We start from the raw sequence: 23858 nt of genomic DNA, 5'->3' as shown, positions 1-23858 counted from the left end.
TTGCCCCCCTTCCCTTATTCTTCCAAATGGGTCACAAATATTTATAAATTTAACTTTATTTTGCTATACAGAGTGATTATTTTAACTGTTATTCTTACTTTACTCGGCTCTGGAATGTAGCATTTAAGTTTGTAAATTAGATGAAAGCATTGCATTATTATGCCCCCTTTTCTAAATTTAAGAATAAAAATAATTGTCTTGTTTGTCTCACTGTAAAACAGCACTTGAAACATACCTGGTCAGATTACAGAGATCTGAACTTAATCTGATTGATTTTAATTTAAATCAGTCCATAGAAATTGTGGGTCTGGTTTAAAATCTAAATAGAACAAGGCCTTAGGAAAGTACTATCCAAGTACTAACCTGATGTAGTACTCGTTACGTTGACAGACTTGACAGATCACAGCCCAAAACAGTATAAGATAAAAAACTTATAAAGTTAAATAGCAAATTACTACATTCAACCACAGCAAAAGCCATTGTAACAGTATTTAATACTTTGTATGATAAGTGAATTTGTCACTTACCACAACACTCTGGACAGTTTGGATGTATTAGAGCATTCATTCCATACCCTGGATAGCAGCGATCAACCCACACCCTTTGCAGAGTGCCTTCGATGTAGTATATTTCAGGCAATGGTTCAGAACTTTTCCTTCTACTTTCTACTTGTTGCTTAAAAAATCTTTCTATAAGATGTTTTGCCTAAATCGAAACAAATAATATTTTTTCAGAAGCTTTGGTGGAAAGAGGTCAGAATACAAGAAAAAACAAAAGAATGTGACTATGAGTTAGGATTAAGATTTAAAGGATGTACCTCTAAATCTTTTGTTTGTAGCTGAATGGAAACAGGAGGACAATCTGATATTCTTGGATATGTTGATTTTAATTTAGATAAACCTCAATCAATTAATGCAATGTCTTTGAAAGTGTTCAGGATTATACAAATAGAACTTTAAAAGTTAATCCAAGGCAATTTTGCCTACATTACACATCTGTAGCCCAGTATCAATAGACTTGCAGCTTCCCCAACTACATAGGTACTATTATTTATGTCCACTTATATTTCAGACACACTTTCCATCTTTATTAGCTATTTCTGTTCAATAAAAAGAAAAATGCCAAAGGTCTCCTGACGCCAGTAAATAAAGGGAATATTATTATTATATCAATCAAATATTATCATAGAAGTCTAATTCCCTTACTCAGAAAGATTTGCACAAAGGCAATCCTAGATAGGAAAAACATTCCTTTCAATCAGTGCAGAACCAGCAGCACAGAATCACAGAAATGTTAGGATACAAGGAAGCTCTAATCCATCTCATCTACTCCATCTCCCTAGTCAAAGGCAATGTTTATTTTTTAAAATCGTTTATTTTCTCTTGAATTTTGGACCATTTTTTATGAAGTCTTCCACTGGAATATTTAAGATTTAAAGTCATAGTAGCTAGAATTAAAAATGTGACTTCTAGCTGGCTAAAATATATAAAATATGTAACAAAAAATAGACCCATTAGCAATCTGACAAAGTCTAGCAGTAAAAAGTATCAATGCTTCATATCCAGACAGTGCTTCATTTGTATACAGGGATTAATTTATATAGAGAAGGCTAAAAAGAAAAAGGAAAAAAACCAAACACCTTTAATAGGCTTGCAAGGTTCAGTACACACACAAATTGGCAAAACCAAATTTATTCATGCTCTCTTAATTGGATCCTCTTGTCTGTATGAAAAAGATTAACTTTCATCATGAGCTTTCCCCACAAATTTAAGGGTTTTTTCAGAGGACAAGATGGAAACTGATTAATGAGTACAATGTTATTTTAGACTCCCTCACCCCTTTGCTGGAATCCCAAAGCATGATTTGCATGCCTGCTATTTCCAGGTATTCCTCCTGTACTTCCCTTCCCCTTTCTCCTTTCCCTTTAAGAACCTCTGGATTAACAATTAACCTAGTAAGCAAGACTCTGGCTTCTGGCTCTCTACTGTAAAAGCCAAATGCCTTCAAGCAGCTAAAATTCTGACAGATCAATAATAAAATAACTTTGAAGTGATGGAAAGGCACTCCCATTGCAAAACAGCATGTTTGGTATTGATAAGATAGCACATGTTCAAAGTTTCCCAATTGTCTTGCCACTTTTCATACTCTCAATATATTGTCTTTAATATAGACTGATACGTGATCTGCCTTATCCATAACGGCAATAGAATATTAGCAATTTTAACTGATACAAATGTTATATCCAGTAAAATGTTTATATCAATTTATTAATTTACTAAACAAAGTATGTTTCATTTTTTATGTTATTATACTTCAGAGTAGCTTATTATGTTAGTTGCCTTTTTATTCCATCTACTGTACCTTGTTTAGTCTATGAGATGCATCACAAGCACTTTGCTGACATTGTCTGTTCTGTTTTTCTCTGTCTAAGGAAGCAACTGTAACAAAACACAATCTGTTTATAGAAGAACAAAGTCAATTAAATCAACTGGGGTTTTTTTATTTACTGGTTTAAGATTCTAGTCAGTTCTGATGCAAGTATTTAGGACTTTTTACCATATTTCAGATGTCTAACTTGCAATGTTTTAAAGAAATCACAGAGCTTGTCGTCTTATAGTCTGTATTACATGTCTATACCTAATTTTCAGTATACTTAAAATATTTTATGGGAACTGTCATTTATTTGTAAATTCTAATGGCAAGGAAATGTATAATTCTGGACTCTTCACAAATTTTAAATATCTGAATCCTTTCAAAAGAAATAAGCTACTCCCTCTCTAATTACCTGCCTACCGTTGTGGTTTTATGGACTCAGGTCTTAATAATAGTCATCCAGGAACCCTAACAGTTCAAGTTTCTGACTATTTCTGCAATGGAGTCAAGTCTTCTCTGAAGAACAATCAACCAGGGCAATATCTAGTGCTTTTAAAGATTCCCCCTGCTCCCCTGCCCTGCACCAACACCAGTTCCTGAGCCTCACCCGCTCAACCCTTGAGATTCTCATAGGAATGCCTATGACACACAGAACTGAAGGAAGACTTCAAGCACGGACTAAAGAAAAAGCGTAGTTCCATTTTAGTAATCCATTTGCATAGGTCTACATTCCTTATCAACTGACTAGTACTAACATGTTATCGTGAAGGCCTGGGAAACGGTTAAATAAGCTGCTGGACTGCTCTCCAGAACTGACATTAGAGTAAGCTGCCCTATTAAGAATAAAATTATATGTTAACATGTGAATTTAACTCATTATTATGTAAGCTTTATCTACCTCTGTCATGGAAGTAAGTCCGAAACACCAAATGCTACTTAGAAATCAAAAAGTACTTTCTAGGACTTAAAGCTAGTTAAGAATGTACAGTTTACCACTTGGGTCATATAAAAGTGTACATCCACCTAAACCTTTAACTGGAGAATTTCTCCTCCTAATGCTCAAATATTCTATAAAGCCTGCACATTAGCTAAATCTCATTTATGTAGTTTCAGTAACCTTAGAATTAACCTTAACTAACTATGCTACCAGTAATGAGACTCTCCAGATATGTCAGTGCTATCCACTACAAATACAGTTTTCAGAGAAATACAACTGACTAATAGTTTCATTGGTTTTATAAGCAATTATATTTAATTTTCAAGAAAATTAAAATTGCAAAGTGGAAAGTGGAAAATGAAGCATAATTGGTATACTTTGTTCAGAAAGGAATCTTTTTAAACTGTATGTCTTGATACATAGTGACTAATCTAATACAATATATGAAAACAATGGCCTTTTTAGAGCTGAAATAATTGGAAACAGCAAGTTCAAGAAAATATTGCAGATGTTCTTACGTACATTCATCTTAACAATTATGAATAGCATCTCTTCAGGTTTTAGATCTAATTTTTAATAACAGAAAGTACTTCAAGTGAACAGAACATATATTGGGACTATTTTACAGGTTCCTTCAGACTTTACAGCAAAAAGGAGTTGAGACTTTCTTCTCATATGGTTTCAGTGTTCAGAAGGAATATTCTGAGAACAAGTCTCAAGAAAAAAATATCTCCTTTGGATTGACATGACACTGAGATTTCTGACTTTGTGAACAGAGAAGGCCTTGTGGGTGATGTGATGGTTGGAGGACACCTGGGGCACAGCCATCATGAAATGATAAAATTCTCGCTTCTTGGAGAAGTAAGGACAGGAGGTCAGCAGAAATGCTACCTTGGACTTCTGGAGGGCAGGCTTTGGGCCTGTTTAGGGGCCTGGTTGACAGAGCCCCTTGGGAAGCAGTCCTGAAGGGCAAAGGAGTCCAGGAAGGCTGGACATTCTTCAAGAAGGAAATCTTAAAGGCACAAGAGCAGGCCATCCCCGTGTGCTGAAAGACAAACTGTCAGCAAAATCAACTGGCCTGGCTAAACAGAGAGCTTTGGTTGGAACTCAGGAAAAAAAGGAGAGTCTATGACCTTTGGAAGAAGGGGCAGGCCACTGAAGAGGACTATAAATAAGGATGTTGGGAGGTTATGCAGTGAGAAAATTAGAAGGGCCAAAGCCCAGCTAGAACTTAATCTGGCTACTGCTGTAAAAGACAATAGAAATGTTTCTATACATATATTAACAACAAAAGAGGGCTAAGGGGAATCTCTATCCTTCATTGGATGCAAGGGGAAACATAGTGACAAAGGATGAAGTACTTAATGCTGCCTTTGCCTCAGCCTTTAATAGTAAGACCAGTTGTTCTCTGAGTAGCCAGTGCCTGGAGCCAGAAGACAGGGACAGAGAGCAGAATGAGGCCCCCATAATCCATGAGGAAATGGTTAGTGACCTGCTACACCACTTAGACACACACAGGCTTATGGGGCTGGATGGGATCCACCCAAGGGTATTGAGGGAGCTGGCAGAAGTGCTCACCAAGCACCTTTCCATCATCTATCAGCAGTCCTGGATGACTGGACAAGTTCCACTTGACTGGAGGTTGGCAAATGTGATGCCCATTTACAAGAAGGGCCATGAAGAGGATCCAGGGAACTATAGGCCTGTCAGTCTGACCTCGGTGCCAGGGAAGTTCATGGAGCAGATCATTTTGAGTGCCATCACACAGCACATCCAGAACAACCAGAAGAACAGGCCCAGTCAACATGGGTTTACAAAAAGCAGGTCCTGCTTGACCGACCTGATCCCCTTCTACAACAAGGTGACCTGCTTAGTGGACAAGGGAAGAGCCATAGATGTTATTTACCTGGACTTTACTAAAGTCTTTGACACTATTTCCCACAGCATTGAGCTTGAAAAACTGGCTGCTCATGGCTTGGATGGGCGTACTCTTTGTTGGGTAAAAGCTGGCTGCATGTATGAGCTAAATCAAGTTGGTGACTTGTCACAAGTGGTGTTCCCAAGGGTTCAGTTCTGGGACCAGTTCTATTTAATATCTCTATCAATGATCTGGACGAGGGGATCAAGTGCACCCTCAGCAAGTTTGCAGATGACACCAAGTTGGGCATGTGTGTTTATCTGCTTGAGGGTAGGACGGCTCTACAGCAGGATCTGGACAGGCTGGATCAATGGGCTGCAGCCAATTATATGAGGCTCAACAAGGCCAAGTGCTGGGTCCTGCACTTGGGTCTCAACAACCCAATACAACACTACAGGTTTGGGGAAGAGTGGCTGGAAAGCTGCCTGGCAATAAAGGTTTTGGGGGTGCTGGTTGACAGCCAACTGAATATGAGCCAGCATTGTGCCCAGGTGTCCAAGAAGGCCAACAGCATCCTGGTTTGTATCAGGAATAGTGGGGCCAGCAGGAGCAGGGTAGTGATCATCCCCCTGTACTCAGCACTGGTGAGGCCACACCCCAGATACTGTGTTCAGTTTTGGGCACCTCACTACAAGAAGGCCATTGAGGTGCTGGAGATAGGTAACAAGAGATAGGACAACAGGAAATGATCTCAAGTTGCACCAGGGGAGGTTTAGATTGGGTATTAGGAAAAATTTCTTCTCCAAAAGGGTTGTCAAGCATTGGAACAGGCTGCCCAGGGAAGTGGTCAAGTCCTCATTCCTGAGGTATTTAAAAAGATGGTTAGATGTGGTGCTTAGGGACATGGTTTAGTGGTGGACTTGGCAGTGCTAGATTAACAGTTGGACTTGATGATCTGAAAGGTCTTTTCTAACCTAAATGACTCTATGATTCCGTTCTATGACTTCCACAGTTAATGCCTTTAGTGAAAAGCTGGTAATGGAAACATTTTATGCAAACAAATTCATGTTAAAGTGAAAATGTATTTTTGATAACTAAACTTTATCAAAGGAGGATAAGTAACTAAGACACTGTGAGGTCTTCATTTATGTATAAACATAAACTCACATATGTATAAACACAAACTCATTTGTGTATAAACACACACAAATATCAGATATAAAGTTTTATAATTACTACAATACATAATCACACTCAATAATAATCCTTAACTATCCCCTAATTTGGTGACATCTTCCCAATCCACCTAGTGATTTGCTTTAAATCAAGCCAACTCAGTATTTTTGGCAACTCAGTTTTACCTTGGTCTCCTTTAGGCTCCTTTTGTTTTAAAGAAATGGAAAATTATGAAATCTCCCTCTTTTATTGTTGCCACTTTAAGAAGGAAAAGTGCTGAGCTTAATCTTATTTGACTTTAGTTCTTGAAAATTAGACATCCAGTCTTAGTCTGTCATTTGGAAGCTGTTTATAAAGACCAAGACACATCCATGGAGTGATCTATACACCTGTTGTAGGTGGCTAGATGAAGGTAGTTTGGGGAGTTACAGAATACACTGTATCACCTTCCTTCCTATGTTAGTGTGCAACAAGGGACATGATAATGTTTTATGATAAAAAATTAAAAACATATCAATCTATCCACAGCTATAAAAAGTTCTAGATCTCTTCCAAAATAATGTAAAATATGCACTTTTGAGTAGATCAATTATCTTTTTAATATTGACATGAATTTCACATGCAATACTTTGAAGCATTTTTACAGAGAAGAAACTTTATTATTAAACCCTTACAATAGTTTCTGCATATAAGCAGTAAATATTATGTATATTCTATTAACTATAAAAATTCTAACCATTCTTTAAAATCACAGCAGATTTTTACCTGAAAATGTAAAGAAGATTTCATTCTGTATACCTCCTCTCTGCATCTTTACATGATGACATTCTGACTTAATTAATGTAACTTCATAAGAAAGTTCAGCAACAAGTTTCCTTAGCATCTTAAGCAATGTTTTCTCAAAAGAAGTATTATGGGAACTGTTGCAGGGGGCTGCGTGATACCGGGCTGTGAACTCATAGTAATTTTTAGGATCAGAATAAGCTGCAGGAAAAAATGTGGAAGATGATGAGGGACATACATGAAGTATAAAGAAGAAAAGTAATTTGTGTATTTTAAAATAAAATTGCCAATTTAAATCCTTAACTTATAAACAAAACCTATTTTGCACCCCCAGAGAATTTTTAATGATAAAATAGTGTATGCTAGACCAGTTGGAAACACTTAGGAGATTTTTACAAGTAGACATTCTTATTTATATCCATAGGTAAGTCTTACTCTTTTATTATTGTCATTTTTTAATTTTTAAACCAACAGGAGATTACAGTAAAGGGATCAGGATTATAAAAGCCAAGGTTAAACATACAAAACACCCCCTCGTATATGACACAATATTTCATCTCACACATTATGGCCAGTTACAGTAGTATGTTATATATATTTTAGTCAACTATCACAAAAGTATTTTAAAGGGCTTAAAAACCGAATCCTCTTCCCCAGAGATCAATAGAACGTGCAACTAATAAGATGAACAGGAATTCCTTCTCTGTGAGCAGAAGTAACTGAAAAAGCTACCATACAGGTGTGAAATTTACTTTTATGGATGGATCAACCATTTCACTTTTACTGTGAAGCTAAATGCACACCTGGGCATCTTTTACAAATAAGCCATAATTTACCATAAAATGTGTGTTTCTAGTTATTTCATGGTAACCACTCTACTTACCTAAAGCTGAAGATCAACAGAGCAGAATGTTAAATAGAAAATAGGAGTAAAAGAATGAAGAGGAGGACTGATGATGTGGGTATAATCACAGAAAGGAGAAGGGAGTGGCAGGGAAGAATGAATCAAGGAACAGAAACTGAACCAGCTGAAAGAAGCAGCAGAACATCCAAAATACCATATCCAATTAAGACAGCTCATTAGATCGTCTACCTTGCTTTTGCCTCCCCCATTTCCTTTCCCTTGCTGCTGCATATTCCGTATTTTTTGTATATATGTATGAAACTTGAATTTTGTGTGCTAACATTCAGATTGGATCCTTACTGAAGGATCTAAGCCTGCATTACTGAAAACTGTAACCTTTTCCATAAAAACTGTTTCAAAGAATCATTTTCCTTTCCATTTCTGTCAAGCAAGCTATTTGCTAAAAGTCATGATTATTCTGGATGGAGGCTAGCTACTGTGCCAAAGTAAAATTAATTTACATCAGAGGTTAATTTAGGTTACTGTGCTCTACCATGTTTCTAAATGATCAGTGGTTAATAATGTATCCTTTAAAGAAGGAAAGCTATTAATGAATAAATGGCACTGCCTTTACAATCTTTCACTTTATCAAAGACTTTTTACCTGCTGACAGAAGGAAATGTAATCAGAATAGGAATGAGTAAACTATAAATATTACATCATTAAATGATATGTACTTAAAAAACACAACCAGGTAATAATTAAAGCATTAATATGTGTGAAATAAATCATACAGCTGTGCTAAAATTAATCTCATAAAGAATAATTCAGTTTAAAATTATACTATTTTAATGTCATTAAGGATTACTGCCTATTCAGTTTGTTACATTTCCTTATGGTTTATGTTTCTTTTTTAAAAAGAACTATATTTATAAGTTTCTCAGTCAGCCGCTGAGCTTCATTTAAGACTCTGTAAATGACATTAAGTGAACTACCTGGTACTAACTAATAATAAAAATGATTTCCTAGAGAAACTAATGTCTTTATCTCTGCAAATTAAATTCTAAATAAGCCTACTTATTTAAAAATAGCAAGACACATTTTAAAAAATAAAACCTTTTCAAGGCAACAACACTTACCTAGACTGATAACCTACCATAAATAAGATATTTTATTACAAGGTTTCTATCCAGTTGCATTGCTGTTAGCTTATAAACAATGGAACAAGTGTAAACTCCACTCAGGTTGAAGTGTCTCAATATTAAAGTTCCTGTTGGTGATATCTGCACACTGCTATTTTCTAGCAAACACAAAAATGAAATATAGTTGTCATTGTAAGAAAATGCAGAAAGTAAGGGCCCAAATGGTTACTTACAGTTAGGCTGTGCTCAAAATACTAATATATACATTCAGCTGAAGGCACAGGACTCAGAAATTGAAGCTGATTGGGTGTCATTCAATTCAGCTTTACACAAATATGCCTTATTGCTGCTGTGGTTGTAAGTATTGGTTGACAAAGCAGTCCTAGAAACCTGTTTTTAATTGACCTCAGACATATATTGTTCTCTCCAATAACCACTTCCAAGAGCAAAAAACTCCCAGAAAAAAAAGGAAAATGGGCAAATAATCTCTTTTTATACCTCTATATAGTCAAACTGACTACTAACCTTTCAGTCTTCAGGAACTGCCTCATGAATTAGCTGCTGGTAGTGTTTAACATCACTAACTTCAAAACAGGCAACACAGGAAGTTCAAGTTAAGCAAGTATTGTATAACAGACCTTCCAAAAAAATATACTCATATGCCAAATTTTTTTTATGGTGGCCAGTCTTAACACAACTCCTTAGTTCAAGGAGAGAGGAAGTAGGATCCTACTTCAAAGGACAAATCATGGGCCTGGTTCTTTAACTAGGTTTTTAAAGAGAAAAGAAAGCACTGCTTAAGGTCAGATTTAGGCACTGATAAAGAGCCATACAGTTGTCCCATGTAGCCTGCATGTGGGTTACGTGATGACAGCTGATGAGTCCTTTCCTGACTTGAACAGTCCTCAGGCAGTAACTATATAGATATGCGTTTCTAAAATAGTAATATGCAGCCCATATTGCTGGCAGCTGTCAAAGAAAACTGTGGAAACCACTAGATTAGAGTTGATTATAATAGACTTCAAGGTAAAATACTCACTTTGATAAAATATTTTGAGAATGGATTCTTGTTTCCATTTTCAGATGCCGAAAAAAACCATATCTTTTTAACATCCTAAATAATTTAGACCTTTTAGGTAGACAATGGAAGCTTACACACTTAGTATGGTGCAAAAGCAGCACATTTTTAGACTGAAAAAAGTCAATGACAAGGATGTAAGATCTATTCTACACACATCTTGGGGCTTTTACTTCAGGCCACTGCTAAGCTGATTTTACAGATTGAGCACACATTATTTCTCAAAGCAAACCTTTCCAATTAGCTTCATCCAAAAGAAATCCAGTCTGTGCACTCAAAGACCAGACCCTGACCCAAGCAAAACATGGTAAGTGGGTACAATCAAGGAATTCACTTAAAAGCCACACTCCTATTCAGACTAACATGTTACTGTAGATGCACGCTGATTTGCCTGCTATAAACTGGGATGTCATTTGCTACTGTATGCTGGAATAGCTATCAGATATTGTATTAATATTGTCAGAAAACCAGCATAGGTTTAAGAACTATAGTTCTGATCTTTGGCGTATGCAGCTACCTTGTGTGAGCCAAAAGCAACACCACTGTTAGTTGACTGGATAGCGGGAGTACCTTTAAGATATCACAGTCAGCTTTGTTATATTTATAAAATGCATTACTGAACTGCAAAGATGACAAGAAGTCTGCAAAATACAAATCTTAGGAATCCAGTGAAGAGATCTGGTCACAAATATTTTTAGAAAGTACATCAGCAGAAATGGAAAATTAAAGTGTTCTTTTGATGGATTGAGTCACTGAGTTTATTACAGAATTTTATCCTACCTTGAAGAATGAATGCTTCATATACCAGAAAAGATCAGAATGTTTACATAGTAAACATTAATTATTTTAATGGCATATCTGTGTAAAGGCTCTCCTTTTGGATCATGAAATCAAGAGCACATCATGTTGTTGGGGCTTTTTTTCCCCTAGTGTTATAAAAGAAACCACACTTAAAATGCATGGATAATCCATAGGATTATCTGGATTAATACTGCCTACTCAGATGAATTTGGGTTCACAAAACAGACTGTTAGCTTTAAAATGAAATTTTAAAAGTGATTAAGCTACCCACCCTTTTCTTAAATCTAATATTTTTTCCATGTTATTCCTCTGCAGCAGGCTCAGTAAGACAGGTGAGCAGGATTTCACATCACATCTTGTGCTGTGAATTTCATTATATGATTTAATATGCCTCTATTACACAGGAGGCATTTCACATACATGATGGACAAAAAAAACAGTGTGATCAAGTTCAGAAGTTCCCTGGAGTCAGTGAAAACTGGCATGATTTAAAACAGAATGGAAATTCTCTTTTAATTCATGCTAAGAGAGGAAGCTAGACCGTTTTCCAGGATCCTCAGGAGTTAGAAGGATGCAAAACATAGCTATTCCTGTGAGAATTATGTTACAGAGAATAAATCTCTTAACTTTTCATACCCTCATATAATTAGATGTAAAACAAAGTGTTCCTATATTTTAGTTTCTCTGTTTACTAAACTTAAAACCAACAGACTTTCAGCGCAAAAAATAGTTACTCCCTATCCTCCCATTCCATCTCTTATTCAGACCATTTTTACAGTAGAACAACTTCTGTATTTTGAAATTATATATTAAGAACAAAAGTAGATTACATCAGAATCAGGCCAATAGACTGTCAGGACTCCTGTCAGTCTCTCAGGAAAAGAAGGTAAAGTCATGGATCAGTTATATGGATAGCATGAGTATACAGATATACACATCTACTAAAAGCAGCTTCACATTTCTTCTGGTTCCCTTTCCTTTCCTCTCCACAGAAGAACTGTTTAATATACAAAGAGTAGGTTTTAGAATATCTGGGGTTTAGCTTGTAGTTGAGAGGCTGAGAGCAGTATTTGTCAGTTGATTTGTTTTACTATAATACACACTGTTTTCAGTCCTATGAAAGGACAGTCACAATTTTCTGACACAAATATTCCTTTATGCATATACTAGGTGGCAATGTGTATGAAAAGCACTAGATTTCCTATAAATCCAAATTTCTAGGTTCATTTTTGCCAAACTAGAACAGGCCTATTCCAATGTCTGCATTCAGAAATAAAGATGGAAATGTTTTCTCTTTTTTGTTCTATTTAGCTGTTCAGAACACCATCAAAAATGCTCTTTTGTGCAGTAAAACTTTAAGATCCAGAATATAAGAATCAATTATTTTAAAGGTTTTTTTCCTCCATTTAAAGTGTATTTTGAAAAACTCTTATTCTCAACCAGCCCAACAATTGTTTAAAAATACAAAGTACAATTTCCAGATCTTAGTATAAAAGAGTCACTATGCTAAGTGAAGAAAAATTACTTGCTAATTTTGAAGTTGTAATGATTTTAAATTAGATTTTGTGCAGTATTTAATTTTTCATTATTCTTTCAACTGCATATAAGTGGACTGGAACTATCTGTGAACAGAGCTTCTTGTTCAAAAAACAGAACTGTTTTTTAACAGCTGCAGAAAGAAAAGTGTTTCCTGCTCTTTGTAAGCTTTTACTGTAGTCATGATGTTTGATGCATATAGATAGACAGACTCTTGGAGCACAAAACACCTTCTTAGAGTGTCTGTCAAGGGCTGGTGTGCCTGAAACATCTGATTTTTCTATGACAGATAGTACTATCAAAGGCTCTCTTCCTACAGTTTTTATGCTTAAATAATTGCATTTATTTTGAAGCATTCCAAGAAGCAGTATTTTGTTAGTCTTTCCTAAAACTCAATTCACAATTCTACATTTTCATTGAAAGGATTCTTTTCTTTCCTACAACCACACTAAAAAGTGTTAAATAGCGTATCAAGCAAGGTTTATGAATCCTGATTTCCTACTGTTACGGAGACTTCTCCCCTCACAAGAGTGGCGGGATCATTAACCCAGCAGAAGTGCATCTATATCAATGCTTGCAGCATGGGCAACAAACAGAAGGAATTAGAAACCATCGTGCAGCAGGAAAACTATGATATAATTACCATCACAGAAATGTGGTGGGAGTGTTGCCATGGATGGCTATAAACTCTTCAGGTGGGATAGGCAAGGAAGGAGAAGCAGTGGGGTAGCCCTGTATGTTAGTGTTTTGATTGCCTTGAGCTCAATGATGGTGATGATAGGTAAAAATCAGGGGAAAGGCCAACGAGGGAGATACCATGGTGGGAGTCTGTTGTAGACCACCCAACCAGGAAGAAGAGACAGATGAAATATTCTACAAGCAACTGGGAGAAGTCTCACGATCACTAGCCCTTTTTCTTGTGGGGGACTTCAACTTAGCAGATGTGTACTGGAAGTACAATACAGGAGAAAGGAAACAGTCTAGGAGGTTCCTGGAGTGTGTGGAAAACAACTTCCTGACACAGCTGGTGAATGAACCAACTAGGGAAGGCGCCGGCGGGGACCTGTTGTTTGTAAACAGAGAAGGCCTTGTGGGTGATGTGATGGTTGGAGGACACCTGGGGCACAGCCATCATGAAATGATAAAATTCTCGCTTCTTGGAGAAGTAAGGACAGGAGGTCAGCAGAAATGCTACCTTGGACTTCTGGAGAGCAGGCTTTGGCCTATTTAGGGGCCTGGTTGACAGAGCCCCTTGGGAAGCAGTCCTGAAGGGTAGAGGAGTCCAGGAAGGCTGGGCATTCTTCAAGAAGGAAATCTTAAAGGCACAGGAGCAGGCCGATGGCCAACTGAATATGAGCCAGCAGTGTGCCCAGGTGGCCAAGAAGGCCAACAGCATCCTGGCTTGTATCAGGAATAGTGGGGCCAGGAGGTCAAAAGAAGTGGTTGTTCTTTCCCTGCTCAGGACTCATTTGGGCACTCTAGAACACCGTGTCCAGTTTTGACTCCTTGACAGATACTAACAAACTGAAGCAAGTCAAAAAGAAGGTTTCTGAGATTATTAGGGAGTTGAAGCATAGGATAAAAGGCAGGGGAAACTGGGATTTTTACCCTAGAGCAGTCTAAGGAGGGAATTACAATCCTTCACTACCTAAAGGAAGATACAGGGAGGAATAACCCATACTTTTTAAGAGATGCACCACAAAAGGACAAGCAGCAACAATGACAAGTTGCAATAAGGGAAATTATGATTGAAAATAAGAAAAAAAGAGGAACAGGCTGCACAGAAAAGATAAAAAAATCTCGAAGGATAAAGATTCCCTAAACTCAAGTGGTCAAGGCCCTGAGCAACTTCATATCTGAAGGTAGTCTGTTATTCAGCAGGCCGTTGGGCTAGATCACACCATCCATCACCCTCTCATTCTGTCCTTGCAGAATGCTCCCAGCTGTCTCTCAGTGCAGCAAAGGATGCCATCATCAGCCTCTGTTGGATCCAACATGCCCTCCTCCGTCTAGTACTCTTTAGAGATGGCACCATTCCTTAGAGATCTGAAAATGTGTTTTGGTTTGGTTATCTCAACCATTTCTTTCTGAAAAGTGAAAGCTAATTTATATGATATGCATGCAAACGTTCGCAAAGTATCCTCAGTTACTTCTCCATTTACATTCCCACCTTTATAACCCTCATGCTGTTTTGGGGGAAGTAAGCAGATGGAAGGAGAGGACATGTAAGAAAATGAATCCTTACCTGAAGAAAGACCACCACCTGGTCCATTCCACTGGAATGTTGGATCAATCAGTTCTAAGTTTCGCAGATGATTTGTAACACATAAAATACGTGGACTGCTGTGATTCAGCTTGACATACACTTTAACTGAAAAAAAAATAATTATCATTATCATCAAGTATTTACCAATGGTATCCTAACAGTGAGCTATATAAATTTCAAGACAGTGGTTCAACAATGATCTTGAATGGAATTCTAATTTTGGGACTGGTTCTGTTATCTCTACCATCAAAATTAAATACAAAATAGGTTTGTTTTCTCTGGAAAATAAAAGAATTCTTTCTAGTTCTAGGCTTCTCTGGTTGTGTAAAGAAGAAGTACAGTGCACTGTAACATCCTCCTGAATGGAGCATGTCACTTTGTATGTTCTCACAAGCATGGGCTTCTGCAGCATTCTGTCTCAGTTGGTCTCCAACACAGAGAGGGTGAAGCTGCAGGATATTCAGGCTTGAAAGCTTTTTGTTTCCTTTCTATTAGCAATTGCCTTTTACCAGTGCACAATGTATTTGCTTAAAAAGGTTTTAGTGTTGTAGCTCACTATATGGTGAGCTGCCTACTGTTTCATTCAGACATAATGAGATAGGAAGCAAACTGAGTAAGGTAAGGACCTACTTAGTCTTTTCCCACAGTAAAGCAGGTGTGCATGTCCTGTATGCGATTTGTAGCATACAAATGCTTCTAGATCTTCAGTTGTTTCTAAAAATTACAATTGGTGTAGTCATAGTTACTTCCATGATATGCAGGGTTTCGGCGTGTACAATTTTTTTTTATTTCTCTTCCCACTGACATTCTGCAAAGCGTTTGTCCTCTTCAGAAGCATGGGATGCTAGATATTTATGCTCTAGTGAGGTCTAAACTTGAACATACTGCGCTCTGTATCAGCCTACCCTAATGCCACTGAAAAGTTATAATTAGTCTGAAACATCACAGCATACATTTGTGATTTGGAGAAACTGACTAATAATTAAAACTGAATCAAATAAGCAAATTACCACAATGCTATCTTGCCATTGACTATTTCAGATTCCCTGCAATTAGAAAACAGTTTAAGTGTTTGTTGCAGGAAAGGATTAACGCTCAGAAAATCAGTTTCCACTTTCCCATTGTAGTAACTGGTGGTAGTGCCACCACAGTTTTCTCTTCTTTCCGAGTGTGATTGTTTGCTTTCATTAAAAAATGAAAAGTCACTTACATTGACATTGCAGTATTAAGTTGTCTAAACAGAATAAAGACTTAGATATAACAGTTAATACGTAAGAATAACTCCAGAATTTTCATAGTCTTAAGATCAGGATCTTAAGATCCCAGCTAATAATCAGTTTTTTACAGTAGCTTATATTGCAGAAAACAGCAAAGTATATATTTTCAATTGCATGATAGCATATTATGGAAATAAATGTCATTTACAGGCAATGTCTGAAAATTAATATGAATTCGACACATTAATGCAACTGCCAATGTGATTAGTCTTTTTCCATTGCAAATCCTTAATACTTCTTTTTAGAATTTACTAACCAGCTGGCTTTAGTAATAGTATTAAATTAATAATAAAATTAGTAAAAAATTGGGGCAAAACTGTATACACTGCATATTTCTCCCACTTCACATTTTGTTTTTTATTTCCTCAAGGTCGTTTTGTTCTGTCTTGTAGCAATATTAAAAAAAATTACATATCTATAATAAAAAGTAACAAAATTATGGTGTCATTATTATCATAAACTGCCAAGATGGTAACTTCTGTGCCACCACTGTAAATTTCCACAACAGCTCTATAAACATATATCATAGGAATAATGTAACAGAAGGGCATCTGATAGAAAATAAGGGCTGGAAAAATATCTACCACATATGGCCTTAGTCTTTCAAAATAAAGTCTTACCCTTTTAATTAAAGTTCTTTGCTATTTTTCTTATCTGTTCGTATTCTCTCCTTAAATATTTACCTTAGACAGTGATCCAGAAAAAAACATTTATGTCAGGTATTTCAAAAGTGCAGGATTTTAATATGGTAGCATTGTATTTAAGCAAGTTTTGGTGAAAAAAACCCCTCAAAACAGAGATGTTGACCAGCATCTCAAAAGAACACTGGAGCCAAGTCGAGTATACTCAGAATGGTCTGTCCCAGAGAAAGTGGAAACATTCTTTATTAATACTAAAATTGTTTAGAAACAGAGTTGGGACAAAACATTTTAATCTTGCCTTCTAACTTTCCAACTGCCCTGTGCCATTCAAATAGTAGCCATGTTTACAGACATGAGTCAGAATCAGAAAAGAGAAAAAGTACACTAATGGGATTAATCTTTAGACCACTCAGAGCCATTATTTAACACTAATGATAAATAATAAGTAAAACTACTAAGAGAAACCTTTAAAAAAAATTATTTCCCAGAATTGTTTCACCTTTGGATAAAAATTGATATGTCTGAGAATTTGTATCAAAAAAAAGGTCAAAAAATTTTGTGTTTTAGCATTCCCCCCAAAAACAGAAGTATCACTTTTAGTTATGCTACTAGTGAAGCTATAACTGGAAAACACACGTGGAAAAAACTGTGGGGAAGAGTATTACTGAAACCAAGCCAGCAATGTGCACTTAGAGGAAAAGCAACATGACTAAATATACAGCAATGAGGAACAGCCTGGTCTTTAATTTAATTTTCAGATTTTCCAATAATTATTTTGTTTAATGAGAAGAGAAAGTGACAATGTTATATTCTGGAGTTAGATGGATTTAACTTCGACAGCAATTAATTCTTATCTCTTCTTAATTTTTGTTGTAGACCGTAGCATAAATTTCAAGTCTCAGGTTCTGTGTACATAACAAATAAAATAAAGTTGGAATACCTACAGTGCAAGAAGGTAGCATTTTGAAGCAAGAGTCCTACAGCCAGGTGGAAGAGTACATAGAACATTGTTATTTTTATAATTATCTTTGTTTCATAAAAATTATGAGTAAGAATAAAAAAAATGCAAAAAATAAATTCCAATAACAGAAATATATGCTGTGGGATAGACTGTTAAGTATACATAAGTCAGTACAGAATTGTAATTAATTAAACCACTTAAAACCATTTAAAATGAGTCAAAAACAAGGGATGTGATAAAGAAGGGCCTTTTCTTGGTAAAAACAGTATTTGCACTAAAATTTGTTACATCATGTTTAAAGAAAAATACCTGGAAACACGACAGATCCCACTACTTTTAAGCTATTGTGTCTTGGCCGTGCACTTCTTAAAAAACTCTTTGAGGACTGAACTGTTAAAAGAAAAACAATGACATTAATAAAACTATTCAATCTATCTGAAAAAGAAAGCAGCATACTCTAGGTTAATCTACATGCTTTAACAGACTTATTCATCAATGGATATTAAGTTAACACTTGCCTAATGTCTTATACAACGCATGACTCATTAAGGCAACAGAAACAATGACAAAGGCCTGATATAGAAAAAGCATCCTTATTCTAAACAGCACTCAAGTTTAGATTTAGTTTCAAATATATTAATGTTTTACAAACGAACTGACACATTTTAAATTAAGACTGTCCAAAATGGGGATAATGGGGATAGGCACTGTCCAATATGAGGATAAAATTTAGCTGTGTTGTTACTATACCCTCAGTCGGGATGTGAATCAATGTGAAGCCTTACCATTAATGAATTAATGAGCTTGAGTTCTGTCATGATTGTGATTTTCTTAATTTCCCCATGAAAAGAAATAGAAGGTATTTTATGGCTATTTTAATTTGCTTTTCTTCTGTTTTAAATAGAAATTAAACACACATTCATAAAGTTTGCAAAGCTGAGCAAGACATACAAAGCTTCTGAAAGAAAATTGAAGTATCTTTCAGGTGGGCATTCTAGCACAAGTCAGATCTGAGTTTCACTGACAGAGTTGCCATACATACAGAACGGAAGCCAGCAGAAAGATAAGGGCTATTAGACTGCTGAGCATTGTGTGTTCTTTGTCTCCACCTCCTGCTTGGAAAGAACGTGGGCTACTGGGAGATAAGGTATGCTTGTGATTTCCAATTCTTTCAGGGAATCTGGGAAAGAAAGTAAATAACAAAGGAATAGAAAGCCTTGAATACAAAAGACAGCAATAAAATACTGAACATATCAACAGTAGCAAGAACTTTATGGAGATGGGCTGAATAATTATGTGGCACCAGACCAATGCTTGTTGCTAACTTAGGCTCAATATTCAAAACTGAAAAGCAACAATAAATACTCTGGTAAACCGGTTGTAGATGAAGACATTTGTTGGGGGCAATGAGAGTGGGGTCAAGTCCCAGCTCTGTTTTGATTTATCTTGATTTAAGTAATAATGGGAAATTATCGCTTCACCCCATCTATTATACAAATGGTAATTGTACTTCTCTACAGTGTTATTATAGAAAACAGAAGCAAGCCAGATTCTCCAGCTATCAGGACAAGATAATCAAGGTAAGTTAAAAGAACTGCCTGTACTTGTTGTTTCAGAATGTAAGCAGAGTACGCCATTGAAAATACTTCGAAAGTAGGAAGAAATAAAACCTTGAGAAAAAAAAACAAAACTGAGAGAAAATAATTGTAAGAGTAGTCTTATAGATGATGGATTTCCATGATTAACAGTTTTATTTACTTTGCAATGTTTCTTCACTGTGTACCAATTCCACAACTTTGAGGAGCAAAATTTTTCAAGTAACTTCATTTTTCTTGAAGACCTCCTAGAAGGATTGGAGAGTTTTTATTGAAAACCAAAATGGATTAAAATTTTCTCACTGGAACGTTTATGTTAAGTGTTTTAGAATTCTGCTGCACTGGCAGAAATAAAACTAATTTTTGACTAAAATTCAGCTCCCAAAAGAATCAGATTCACCACTGACAAAAATCAGCATATGCTTTGATTTTAATAAAAGCATACTGATTTATAAATCCTGCCTGAAAAAACAGCCCATTTTAAAATTCCTTCTGCCCCTATAATCTGTCCACATGATCCATAAATATTTTATGAAATGCCAAGCTGGTTTATGAATCATAATTGGAAAAGAAAAACATAATCCACCAAAACCAAATTAATGATAGAAAACAACAATCTTATAGAGAAAGTATTCAAATGCATCTATAAAAGTTAAGCATTGCAAACTGGCAAGATATGAGCTTAACAGGATGTTTAGGCACTACTCAATCAATGCATAAGGAAAGTAGTATTTTTTTACAATAATAATTTAAACCCAAAGATGGAGCTCTTGAACTGTTTATTTAAAAAGAACTAGAAAAAGTGGAAGCAATATGGTTACTGAAGGAAGATAATCTAAAACTTATGGATTTTTTGTTATTTTCAATGACAATGCTTGCTAGATTTTAAGAAAGTAAGTCAGCTTAAATGCTCTTTCATGTGTATACGTTTCATTTACATAGCAGCCATTTCAATCAGTAAATGTTTCTGTCTGCATATGACTCCCAGCTCTCATACACTTTCCCTCACTTTCTGTACCGCCTTTTAAATCTTTTTCAAGCCTTTTTTCAGATTTCCTACTTGAATTAATTTGCTCTTGTCTTAATCACCTGGAATTTAAATGGCACTTCCTGCAGCAGTTTCTAGCAAGAATGATCTTCCAATTCTCACTATTTTAAGAGTGCTTATGATCAGATTAAAAGGAATCTTTTAATAGCAAAAAAAAAAAAAAGAAGTATGAAGAGGTCATTAAAGACCCACAGAAAGAGCAACAAAAACAATGAAGGACAAGGGAAGTGCTTAAACTGCATTATAAAGTCACAAAATATATTATTCCATCCCTGCAATTTGAACCTGCACTTAACAAATGGTGAGAAACACTAAGTTTCACTGATTTTTTGAGAAAAATAAGTGAGATTTCTGAATTAATTCCCCCAATTAAGTTTTCTAAGTAGGCCAATGCACTAGAAATACAGAAGGTCTGATTCCTCATTGTCTTGTACTGCTTACAAGCATAATACAAGGTGTGAGCTACAGTTCCTTTTGCAGAATAACACAGATGAAGAAAAATAGTTTTATACCACTATCACACATAGAAGTTTAGGGTAATTCATCCTGAAATCTGGGGTGATTCAGACTTCCCAGCTGCCTAAAAAGTCATTCCCGAAGACTGGAATTCAAGGGTACATTTGCCATATAAAGTATGAGGATTCATTGGATGACTTTAAAATCTGATGGAGTTAAATTCAACAGCTTTACTACTAATTTACACCACTGAAACAGGCCCAAGATCCTGCAGAGAGTTAAATTTAAGTGTAAAATGCTAACACCCTGTTTGATGCATTTCAAGTCTGCTTGGCAGATGTATAAATTCTACCCAAACACTGAGAGAAATTGAGCTCGTGTATTTCTAAGGGGTTCCTGCTTATAGGGAGAAGAGTCTCGAGATCAGAAGTAGCAGGCGGACTGTACCTGCACAGACAAACAACCCTGCTCCTCCCTGGTTGGAGGGACTTAGTGCCAGGAAAAGAGGGGTCCCTTCCCACCTCCTGCCCAAAGGAGGAATCTGGGTAGGTTAGAACAGAACAAATCAGCGTTCATTCCTCTGCCCACCCAGTTGAAACGGAATGCCATTCACCCACTTAAAATTTCACATGAAGTATATTTGACTATTTCATAAAACATTTGATTCTGAATCTTTTAGTCTTAAAATGAACATTGCAGTCGCAAAATTAATCATCTTCAAAATAACTCATCAGAAAATTAAATTTGGTCTGAAGAAATGCAGTGGCAGGAAAGAGTTTAAAATGAAACTTAAATAAACAATCAATTTATTAATTAATAAAATACTGTATTACTAGAATGTTCAATTGGCATTGTTTCAATTCATTTATTTAAAAAAGAAAATTATATGAAGCAATAAGTAAAGATACTTAAGTTATGGTAATTGCTAAAAGTTTTTTCAAAGTAATTATGTTTTGAGATAATTTTTGTAAAGAGATTTCTGCACCAAAGAGTATATAAATAGCAACGCTACTTACTTAAGTTATTTTTGCTCAATCATGCTAATAGTCAAGTGTTTTTCTATATCCAAGTATTTTAATTACAGCTGGCATTTCTAAGCTGCCTATTGATGGTAAGTGCTGTGCAGAAATATTACCATTTCTATTAGTAGTCATATGAAAGTCATATAGGAGAAACCAAACTTCATTTTCTAATCTGTCTCAGTTAAGTTTAACCCTTTTGACAAAAAGCCTGCAAGATATGAACCATATTATGTTTTGCAAGTAGGCCTTCATATTTCCTTTCTGACAATTACACCGCTAACACATTTCATCTCTTAAAAAGAAGAATTTTTCCTTATCATATTACAAGCTAAAGTTTAAAATGTTGTATCTTTTCAGTGAGATTGAAACTTCCTTCAGATGGCTCAGAAAAGCCAAATGTAATTAAGCCACTTTAAGAAACATGCACCACATTGTCCTCAAAAGGTTTAACTATGCACTTAAGGAAAAACACATAAGCCAAAACCGCGAGCATTAGTAAACAAAAATAAAAATGAAAAATCTTTAAAGAAAAAGGTTCATATTCTTTACATCAGCCTAAATTCAGGCTATATAAACAACACTCCAGTGCAATAAAATTGAGATTAAGTGTCTTTTTGGGAGTTGACAATGTCTATTATGCCTAATAAAACCAAAGACAGAAGAAATTCTATGACAGCAAGGTTTCAGTGAGTAGATACACGGTTTTCCTTTCTTTCTCGGAGAGTAGAAGAACTTTGAACTTCACCTTTGATCTTGCTCCTGGAAAAGACTTTGACTTTCTAAAGGAATTAGTGAAACTCGATCATAACCAGATCATGGAATAAGAAGATCTGGCACGTACGCACACTAATGTACAAATTAAATAATCTAATTTAATACTATCAGAAAGCCTAAGTGATTTACTACTGTCAAATTTCAAAACCTCACTAGGAAGCAGAGACTGTCATTTCAGGGCATTCCCAGTCTTAGAGCTGAGGGGCCATACAACTGAGTTTCCCAATCAGTGACAGCTGACAACTACAATTATGCACACAGTGGATACAAGATCAGCACTAGTATACCACAAATGTACAGTCTTGGTATCCTACCACATAACTATTTCTGTTTACCTCAGAGCCTTCAACAAAGTGATGTGGCTCTTTTAGCTGAGTACCAAAGTTAACCAGGTACTCACTGCAATGCAACTTGCCTGTGGTGTTAGACACTCTCAGGCATGCAGCTTCTTTGGTATGCAAGGAGAAACACCCCTCTCCCCAGCACTGACTGTTCATTTTTGAGGAAAAAAAAAAAAAGATTACTTCAATAATTCTTTAGCTTTCCTGGATCCATCCCCACCTCCACCTGTGGAAACTAAATTTAATCCCGCTGGTGGATATGGTGGGTGTAGGTGGACAAGAGCACTGACAGGTATTTAGCAAAAACGACAGCCAAGAGCTGGATGTCAGAAGGGCATAGCTCCTGTGTTATGGAACAGTACACCCCAGATACCAACACAAAACTACTGTAAAAGGATGTAAAGAGGGTCACGTGTAGTGACACATGCATCTGTTTTTGTAGAACAGTGTAAATAGATGCCTGAGGGGGAGTCTGATGAGGAGCAGCTGAAGGAACTGGGGTTGTTTAGCCTGGAGGAGGCTGAGGGGAGACCTCATGGCCCTCTACAACTGCCTGACAGGAGGCTGTAGCCAGGTGGGGGTCGGCCTCTTCTCCCAAGTAACGAGCGATAGGACAAGAGGAAATGGCCTCAAGTTGCACCAGGGGAGGTTTAGACTGGACATTAGGAAAAGTTTCTTCCCCAAAAGGGTTGTCAAGCACTGGAATGGGCTGCCCAGGGAAGGGGTTGAGTCCCCCTCCCTGGTGGTATTTAAAAAATGGGTAGGTGTGCACTTAGGGACATGGTTTAGTGGTGGAATGGGCAGTGCTACATTAATGGTTGGAATCAATTATTTTAAGGTCTTTTCCAACCTAAATGATTCTATGATTCTATGCCAAAGGCACAGGCAAGGAGTGAACTCAGGAAAACCTGTAGAATTCACACCTGAGGCTCCAGGCAGGGCAGGGACA

The 23858-nt window shown here is 36.3% G+C and overlaps 1 protein-coding gene across 1 annotated transcript in view; it reads right to left on the bottom strand.

The window, feature by feature from the left end:
• LOC104126183 (zona pellucida binding protein) overlaps positions 1 to 23858 on the bottom strand; it is a 30123-nt gene that overhangs the window by 5579 nt on the left and 686 nt on the right. Inside the window, exons 2-7 of the mRNA XM_009638713.1 lie at positions 17983 to 18063; positions 14774 to 14899; positions 9128 to 9271; positions 7110 to 7328; positions 2362 to 2438; positions 528 to 705 (exon numbers count right to left, since the gene is read on the bottom strand). Of these exons, the coding sequence (XP_009637008.1) occupies positions 528 to 705; positions 2362 to 2438; positions 7110 to 7328; positions 9128 to 9271; positions 14774 to 14899; positions 17983 to 18063 (825 nt within the window). The remainder of the gene's footprint in view (positions 1 to 527; positions 706 to 2361; positions 2439 to 7109; positions 7329 to 9127; positions 9272 to 14773; positions 14900 to 17982; positions 18064 to 23858) is intronic.

The sequence above is a fragment of the Egretta garzetta genome, unplaced genomic scaffold (genome assembly GCF_000687185.1).
Source record: "Egretta garzetta isolate BGI_Z169 unplaced genomic scaffold, ASM68718v1 scaffold264, whole genome shotgun sequence".
NCBI classification, from domain to species: domain Eukaryota; kingdom Metazoa; phylum Chordata; class Aves; order Pelecaniformes; family Ardeidae; genus Egretta; species Egretta garzetta.
Note: the sequence above shows the minus strand (reverse complement) of the source record. Positions and strands in the feature narration are given on the sequence as shown.